Source organism: Bolinopsis microptera, chromosome 8 (genome assembly GCF_026151205.1).
Source record: "Bolinopsis microptera isolate Bmic1 chromosome 8, MBARI_Bmic_1.0, whole genome shotgun sequence".
In the NCBI taxonomy this organism is placed as follows: domain Eukaryota; kingdom Metazoa; phylum Ctenophora; class Tentaculata; order Lobata; family Bolinopsidae; genus Bolinopsis; species Bolinopsis microptera.
Window position 1 is genome coordinate 9,584,348 of NC_087079.1, and position 9,249 is coordinate 9,593,596.

At 35.6% G+C, this 9,249-nt stretch overlaps 2 protein-coding genes across 3 annotated transcripts in view; one reads left to right on the top strand and one right to left on the bottom strand.

The window, feature by feature from the left end:
- LOC134819606 (pleckstrin homology domain-containing family F member 2-like) overlaps positions 1-6,425 on the top strand; it is a 37,832-nt gene extending 31,407 nt beyond the window's left edge. Inside the window, exons 2-10 of the mRNA XM_063829623.1 lie at positions 613-670; positions 827-885; positions 1,089-1,169; positions 2,124-2,180; positions 3,542-3,608; positions 4,607-4,732; positions 4,994-5,100; positions 5,200-5,406; positions 6,301-6,425. Of these exons, the coding sequence (XP_063685693.1) occupies positions 655-670; positions 827-885; positions 1,089-1,169; positions 2,124-2,180; positions 3,542-3,608; positions 4,607-4,732; positions 4,994-5,100; positions 5,200-5,406; positions 6,301-6,330 (750 nt within the window). The 5' untranslated portion in view covers positions 613-654 and the 3' untranslated portion in view covers positions 6,331-6,425. The remainder of the gene's footprint in view (positions 1-612; positions 671-826; positions 886-1,088; positions 1,170-2,123; positions 2,181-3,541; positions 3,609-4,606; positions 4,733-4,993; positions 5,101-5,199; positions 5,407-6,300) is intronic.
- Positions 1-9,249, bottom strand: part of LOC134819580 (uncharacterized) — a 776,807-nt gene that overhangs the window by 622,519 nt on the left and 145,039 nt on the right. The window lies entirely within an intron of this gene.

Below are 9,249 nucleotides of genomic sequence, written 5' to 3' on the forward strand. Positions count from 1 at the left end.
AAAGCAGCACAATGTATTTACTTGTTGGTGGAAAGTCCATACTGGCTCACTCAATGATCATGAATGAGGTTTATCTTGACTATCATGATGAAGATGGCTTCCTGTACCTCACGTATGCTTCACAAGAAGTGTTTGGGTAATAAATGGCTATGAACTCCTCGTTTTCTTTCTGGCAGCTTTTGATTCTATAGCTTTTTTCTGAGATTTTCCAGCTTTTACGTTTTATAAAAAAAATTTACGTTTTATGAACATTTTTGAAATCATTTTTAAATTAGCATTTTATAGATTTATATAATGCTTTTCACAGACAATTTATAAGCAGTCAATTCAGATTGATTTATAGCATGAATTACTGAATATAATTCTAATTGTACTTTGATAACTAAGAAACATTTTATTCCAAGTTTTACATTACTACAAAGAGTACCAGTTTGACTGATTATGATGTGTCTCACTATGAATGAAGTAAATATAGAAAAGTTTTGTTGTACTTTTAAGATCTCAATCAAATGAATTCTTTGTGAATCTCCCAGATTCATTGAACATCTAGTTACTTAACTAATTGCATGCTGAATATGCTGATTTTCCTTTCCGTCTTAATGATCTCTGTTCAGCATAGTAGGGCAAGCCTTAGATACCTCCAAAAGACCAGATATGGTTGATAAACTTGGTGAGTAGTTTTCTATTGATTAGGAAGCAGGGAGTTCAATATATATTTTGAGAGCTTATGCATGTATTTGATGTAAGCACAAGGTAAAAATTTCAATCATGTTTGTGAAAACTCTTGCCTTTTCCAATTTCAGATTTTTAACTTCTTACATTTCAGTCGACTCAGAGGCTAATGCGCGGCGTGTAGCAAATGTTGAGAACTGTTTTGGAGGGGAGGTAAGAACGTTATATTTATAAGAACGTTATATTGGGCCCCCCTATATTTTTTACGGTATCATAATCATTTTTTGGTGGTTAAACTTCGTAAGTTGATCAAATAACTTTCTCTTTACTGCACTACCTAACAATACTGATCATTAGTAAAGTAAGTACTTGTGGTACTCTACCAGTTCTCCACTATTGATAATCTGTAATTACAGGTACTAGCTGCACCAAACCGGGTTCTTGTGGGTGAAGGTGTTTTACAAAAACAATGTAGGAAGCAACTTAAACCACGACAGGTCAGTAAGACAACTCTTTTTAGGATTGATGCTGATTAGTTAATCGCTGTCACGTGGCTACTGGCTAAGGACTGTTTCCTTGAACTACATATTGAGCAATCAGTTGTACAAATTGTGATATTGCTTAATTCAGTACTACTGAATTAGTTTCTTTAGTTAACATCTCAAAAAACATTTGCTTCAAAAGACAATATTACTCGCTTGCCGTTTTATTGTCCCACTTCAATCCAGTTAACCACTAACAATGCAATATGACAAATTGACCTGTGTTCAACAAGTTAATCACCAATTAGTTTTTAGCAAAAAACTGTGCAGCTTGCCAAGCAACACAAATTACACTCAATTTATATAATATTATTACTAATTGAATGACGCAATCTCATGGCCATTTAAAGCCGCTTGAACACTTTTTATAATAGAACCATTAACTAATTACACACAGTAATCGATATTTCTTTACATACGTCTCTCACAACTGATATTTATTGCAATGAAAACTCAGAGGTGATAAGTGATAAATCTAGTGGCCAATACTAATAAACTAAAGATTTGACAAACATCAGATATGGAAATACATTTGCAGAAGAAGAAGTGATCTTATAAAATGTATAAGTGCAGGAATGTGATTTAGATTGCGTATGATAAGATAAAATAGAAAAGTGGTGCTTTGTACAATACATAATAAGTATTGTATTCTATCGCAGATTTGGTTGGCAGATCGTATTACCTTACCACGTATTACATCGGTACTAGGCTTTTTAACGTGATTTTCTAGCTTATATCATACACTACACAGGCTTTAACACAGTTGTTGTTGAAAAGCTGGATTCACGAGACTGAATAACTTCACACCGTAAAATTACTGCAAATGTCACACGAAAATATAAAAAACCATTATGAACTATATTCTTAGTTTGATATATGATTTCCCGCTAAATTAATTCTTTCTTTCAGTTTTTTCTCTTCAATGACGTTATTGTATACGGAACAATAATCATTCATCGAAAAAAGGTGAGTTACAACTTGTAATGTAGAGTGATTTGATTTTATTGTACAGCCATTTGCAGCATCATTCATCAAGTTTCACAGTAAATACTCATACTACATACCTTCTTATTTCAATACTATTACAAGAATGGCAAATGTTAACTTGATGTTTAATTCGCATACCGTTATAATTAGTGAATATTCACACATAAATCTCGATCCCACTTGTCTATAACCTGTTAAAAACACAAAAAGTACACTCAAAGTGAAGCACTTTCTACATGTTGATAGAACATACCGTGTAACACATCTCAGCCGTTATGCTGGAAGAATGTTCAGTATACCACAATATAACACAATATGAAATGAATGAAATGAGGTATTTATATCCCGCTCATATGATTAACCAACAACACAAGGAAGGTGGTTAACCATGCCAGAGCGGCTGACTGGTATGTGAGTGATGTGAGCAAATGTGTAAAAAGTATAACTCATTATAAATTAAAACATCTTTTATCGTAAACCACACTATACTAGGTAGAAGCAGAAACCATACAGTACATTGCATGTAGGTATAATGAAGGTTAGTACAGTGACATAATCAACCAAAATGAATTATGAAACAGATCCTAGAAAGGTAAAGATCAAGACATAAAATGAAGTTCGGCAAAGTGAAGACAAATGGAAAGAAAAAACATCCAAACTGATTATATAAATGGTTCTTTAACATTCACTTGAAACAGATGGTGTCATAATACATCTCAACCTCAGTGGAAGAGAGTTCCATGCATGGCTTGAGAAACGTCTGTCACCCGGTTTCTTCGACCTGGTCACAGTGTTTGAAAGTTCTGTATCCAATACATCCACATCCAGTATGCTTTGAGGTAACCAGGTGCAGAACCGTGAACTGATTTATGGGTTAATAGACAAACTTTAAAGAAGATTCGGTGGTCTATTATAGGGAGTATGTGGGACTTCTTATAGAAAGATAAAAGGTAACCATGTCCGTAGTTCTGTCTTCTATGTTGTAGATGAAACGAACTGCCCCATTAAGGATGGATATAAGTTTGTTTAATCTGGTCTTGGGTAGATTCATGTACAGAGAATTACAGTAATTATCTAACTTAGATATAACCAGTTGCTTCACCAACATCAATTTAATGCCTTCATCCAAGTAACGATCAATAGTTCTTAGGTTCATCATTGTCCAGCTACATTTCCTTTTCACACTATTGATCTGTCTAGTTCCATATTTAAAGTTTCATCAAATTTAACACATTATAACACATTATAACACATTATAACACAGTATATATAACACATTATAACACATTTAACTCATTATAACACAATATAGTTCACAATATAACACACTGCCATTACAGTACAACAACATGCACCTTCTACCTCTGGACGAAGTTAGGATAGTAGCTCTGGATGACATCGGACCAGGTTAGTAACCTAGTTAGTTACCTGGTTAGTAAGGTCCTAACCTGGCAGGTTACTTAACATTCATATTTTACCATTTCATGGGCCTATTACAATCAGGTTTAGCGCTTATGACTATTTATGGGCATTGGGCACAGCGTTATTTTTCATAGACATAACTTAGTAATTTTTGTTGTTGAATTTCGCTGTAGTTGATGAAAGAACTCAAAACGCTTAATTTTTCGCGGTCGAGATCTGGAATCCCAAAAAAGTCATTTTGATAATAACAATTTGTTTTTTTCACGTTCAAGTTATATCCAGAAATGCTTGTTGAAATAATTTTTCGAAACCATTTCCAACCACAATAAGTCCTGTCCGGTAATTTGTGGCAGGTTTAGTCAAAAGCTCGTTTGTTTTGATTTTAAAGTTTTAAGTTCTGTTTCATCCTGGATTATTCCCATTTTTATATTTTACTTACAGTTGATAAATGAGAGTACTCATTTGCTATTCAATGTAATGTGACCTTCCATTTCTTTATTGAAACTTTTAAAGAACGTTTAGTAAGTCTACGTAAATGAAAGTCATACTCTCATACTCTGCTGCAAATCTTAAATTGAGCAGCTCTAGGAAAACTGTACCATGTGTCTTGTGTGACACCTTATTGTATGAAACACTACTATTTGTATAAAAACATGGACTGAGAAGTTAATGAAATAAGATACAGACTACAGAGTTGTAACTGTAATTTGGTACTAATATTACTTTAGTACATAATAATATTACAATAATATTATTTTAGTACGTCATACTCTCTTGTGACGAAACATTTGAGTTTATTATCTGCATTTTATAGAAGTAGAACATAATCTGAATAAACATTATTATTTGTAGTTTTAACATAAGGTTGGACCTTAGTTTGGAAGTTAACCACAAAAACCAAAATGATTGAAAATAACATTATTTTTGCACCCAATACCCACAATCTTCACCTACACTCAAAACTAAAGCCCCCCTGTCCTCAGAACGACAGAATGGGTGGCAGATAATATCTCCTCGCAAGTCCTTCAACGTGTACGCGGCAAACTCTAGCGAGAAAAGCGAGTGGATACAGCACTTGAATACGTGTATTGAGGGTTGTCAGCGGAAAAGTAAGTGCTTTACTTGGAATTGTTGGAATTGTTGGAATTGTTGAAATTGTTGGAATTGTTGGAATTGTTGGAATTGTTGGAATTGTTGAAATAGATAAGGATGAATTTAGGGGGCTGAGTATCATTGATGGTATCTATATCACGTGTTAAGATATTGAATAATATGACGATCTGTTTGTTTGAACTTTTATACATTTCCTGAGCTGCATGCATTGTGTATCTCAAATATTCCAAATATGTAGTACTATCTACCCTACCTAGGTGCGAAGAAGATCACCACAGAGTTAGCTCCAGCCTGGATACCAGACGACGCAGCTACACACTGTATGATCTGTGCTAAAGTAAAGTTTTCTCCTATTGCCAGAAAGGTATGTGTTAGAGTTATCATTTTGCAAAAAAAGTAAATATTTTAGATTCTTTTATGAACTTTCCAATGGGTAACAATGTAAAACTCGCCCCCACCTCAGCACCACTGTAGGAGATGTGGGAAAATAGTTTGCAATAACTGTTCCACCAAACGACTTTTGTTGGCATCCCAAAGTTCGGAACCTGTGCGGGTTTGTGACCCCTGTTTTGCGGAGGCCAGCGCTAAAAGGATCAGTGTTGGTGATGTAAAACCGGACTCCAGTGGCGATGAAGAAGACAGTGGCGATGATAGTAACGCAAACAGACAGGTAATGTAGAGTTGTAATATACGTGGGTAAAGTTATTGATTAACGTTTAATAATCGTGGTCGGATCACAGAGAGCTTCACAAGATGTGTAAAGTGTGTGCAATGGCAGCATTTGTTTACATCTTACAGAGCAACATAATAATACTCTTTAGAGTTTTATCAGTGTGTTTCGTGTGAATGTGCATTCCTACCATTATTTACACGGTCGGTGTCATGGCCTTGTTAGAGTTATGGTTCAAATCATTCTTGCCCTGACGGCCAGGATTCTAACTTAAGTTTGCAGCAACAATGTGATTAGAAACAAGCCGGCCAGCAAACATACCTTTAAAAGTGGGTTACATGAGGGCACCATATTGCAAATAGTTGGAGTTAAATACTTTACCTGGCCCGTTTGACCAGCCTTCATGCAGCTGCTAAATTAAACAGGTTTAACCTTTCTGAAGGTAGGATTAAATTGGAGGTTCTCAACCATATCCAGAGTCACGTAGTTTTTTAATAGACAGGTTAACTAAACACTGCTCTGCAATAAAGAAGTGACATTGTTAAAGGCAGGTGTTATTAAAGGTATAAACGTCAACACCAACTGGATAGGTATGGGTATACTGGGTGAAGCTTGAAACTAGCTGGTCTTAGAGCCGGAAATGTATCCACACAGCTCCGGGGGTTATCATTCTGGTTTCTAATTACTCTTATCATGAAATGTTACACAGTGGGCAGTAATTGATGAGATAAAAAACATGATAGTATGTTATCTGCCGCTAATTGTGGGGTGTCATGAATCGCTAGTTCAATATTATAATTTTCCGTGCATGATGTTGGAGAAGCCTGGACAAATAGTTTTACATTTTAACTTTTTAAAAGAGAAGATAGATTGTGAATATCCTTTTAACTTCAGGAACAGGAGCCAGCCCAATTTTTCTCCTGATGTCCGAGAAGAAGACAAGATAAGGATATCAAACAGTTGTTGTGAAGCAGCTCCCTAAAAAATGTGACATATGGTGAACTGGTGTGGATGTGCATGTTGTACAGCAGGGTGTCAGAATTATTGGCGTGTTTGAAATTTTATGTGTATTTTATGATGAAATCAATATTTTTCGACGGGTCATAACTTTACTTCTGAATATCGAAATTACAAAATTCAAAAACTGGTCTGTAGACAATCGTCTGAACTTTTTCAGAATTTCAAAATTTTGTGTTGATGTACCTCAAAACCCATAATTTAGGCCGTTTTTTAAAGGGTCGATTCCATACTTGGTTAGATTTACGAAGGAGTAAGGGATTTATGTGTATTTTTTTTTGGTGAATTTTTTCTGAAATTATTCTTTAGACTAAAGTGCACAGCTCTTCAGGCGATAGCGAAACATATCGAAAACTATAGATTTTATAAAAGCTCTCTTTCTCCTCTAACTGACCCAATAAAATATAGTCAGGCGGACTCATCCCGGAATTCAGGGGAAGCAGCCGAAGGCTTCAAGTCCAATAATCCAAATTTTTCTCTTTCGTCGTGATTATCAACGAAATTTAACTTCTTTCGGACTTCGTTTTTAGACTGAACTGTAGTATAAAGGATTATCTCTCGAATGATCAAGACTCCATAGGAAACTGACCCTCAGAAGTCAAGTAATGATCGTTTCTAAAAGCTTGGGTAAGCTAAAATTTCACGCAGAATTGTCTACGCGCCAATAATTATGACACCCTGCTGTATTATTAGATTATTTTTGGAGAGCACATTGTTGAAAATGTTTTGATTTGTTGATATATGCATATCTTAAATGGTCATTATGTCGACTGCTATTGTATGACTTAACTGTACTTTTTTTGAATGTTTTTTAAAATACGGAACGAATTTCAGCCTTCAGATTCATGTTATAGTTATGTTGTGTATTTTTTAATTGCTCGCTTTTTCGACCAAATTTTAGATACAATTCACAAGAGGAGTCTTTTTGTAACTTTACGGAGTTTTTCACAGGGAATATTCATAAGTATTTTGTAGAATTTGTACAAGTAAAGGGAGATTTCACTGATGAAGTTAATAATTTCCCCTATCACAGAAAGACTAAAACATTTCATGATTCTAAGTACGAATTGATTAAACTATACGTGAAAAAGTTATTTTCGTATGAAAAGTAAGAGAAATTTTGCATAATCTGAACCAATTGACCTGATTCTGTCACATTTAGTCCTTCGTCCCTATTCAGTACCTTATCCCTACCAATGTTACTTCATGTGTGAACACTCCTGATGAAGGATTTATTTTTACATTGATCATAAACTGTTGTGATTTTTAACGTTTGTTCTAATAGGAATCTTTAAAACGATTTATTTCACTTAAAATTTCTTGTTTCTATACGTTTTGTTAGACTCAGAGAAAATGACCAATAGTCGCGAGGTTATCACGCCAAGTGACAGAAATAGCCCTACTTTCAAACTAAAAAGGGTCTACACAAGCTTTATTATGGAAGGCGCTATAATTTTGACTTTGAGTCATTTGCGCATAAAAGACGCGCACTGATATGCGCGCAAATTAAATCGGGCGACGTTCTGATCCAGCCCTAGCTATCGCCATTCATCGCTCGTCCGTCAGTCGGTAGAGAATGTGAGAATGTAATCGCAATTTGCAGATCACTAAACATAACCACACATTGCTGAAATGTGTCAAAACGATCGTTTTCGGTGTATCGTAGACATTATTTTAAGATAATAATCAAAATTCAAATAAAGTAAAGTAAAGTAAAATTTATGACATCACATCATCACCAGGGGTGTAGGAATGATTTTCTTCATGGGGGGGGGGGGGGGGGGGGGGGGGCCAAATTCTAAATATTTGTTGGCGCTTCGCGCCACAGCCTAAATTGTTTGGCGCTTCGCGCCAAAGCTTGAATTTCGAGGGTAAGGACAAAAGGAAATTGCAGCATGTGCGGTATCGCGATTTTTCACGTTTGCCGCGACAAGTCGCAATTTTTCAGATCCTGGCCTCACGACAAATCGCGATTTTTGCAGTTCTCCGCGTCAAATTGTGCATTTTTCTTTAAATCTGAGGACTAAATTCGCGTATTTTCCTTCAAATCTGTGGGCCAAATATCACGTTTTCTATAATTAATATATGAAACCAATCAGTATTACATCCACAACCTTTCGAATGTAGGTGCGGACTTCGGAAACCGAAAAAAATATTTTCGGCTCAGAATGATCAGGGTAGCATGAAACATGAACAAAAGAAATTTCCAGAAAAACTTTGAAAAATTTGGACTTAGAAAATTTTCGGTCCGAGTCATTCGACATTCTCGATACGTACCTCTGAAAGCAGAGCTCCCGCTTCCGAGCTCGTATTGCGAAGGGGAGGCCTGCCATCCGAGATCGCATCACAAAGAGGAACCCTCGAGTCCAAAATCGTATATCGAAGTTCGAAAACCGAAAAAAATATTTTTGACTCATAATGATCAGGGTAGCATGAAACATGAACAAAAGTAGTTTTCAAGAAAACTTTGAAAATTTTTGACTTTTAAAAATTTTCGGGGAAATTAAAAAGTTGGCCCTTTTTGGCCCCTTGCCCAGATTTCATGGGGGGGCGATGGCCCCCCCTGCCCCCCCGCTTCCTACACCCCTGATCATCACACATGTCTACAAAATATCATCGCACTATTATTATATGTAAAGCACAAATGAAAAGGATATTTCCACAGAAATGTGTAGTGTTGTCCATGCCAATCGTCACTGCTTTCGCTGACCGAGTATAGAAAAATGGAAAATCCTCAAATTTTAGTTTTAACCAAATTCTATCTAGTCAATTATATTAATCAGTTGACAATGTTTGAGACATTTTCACTGATGGGCAAATTAATTC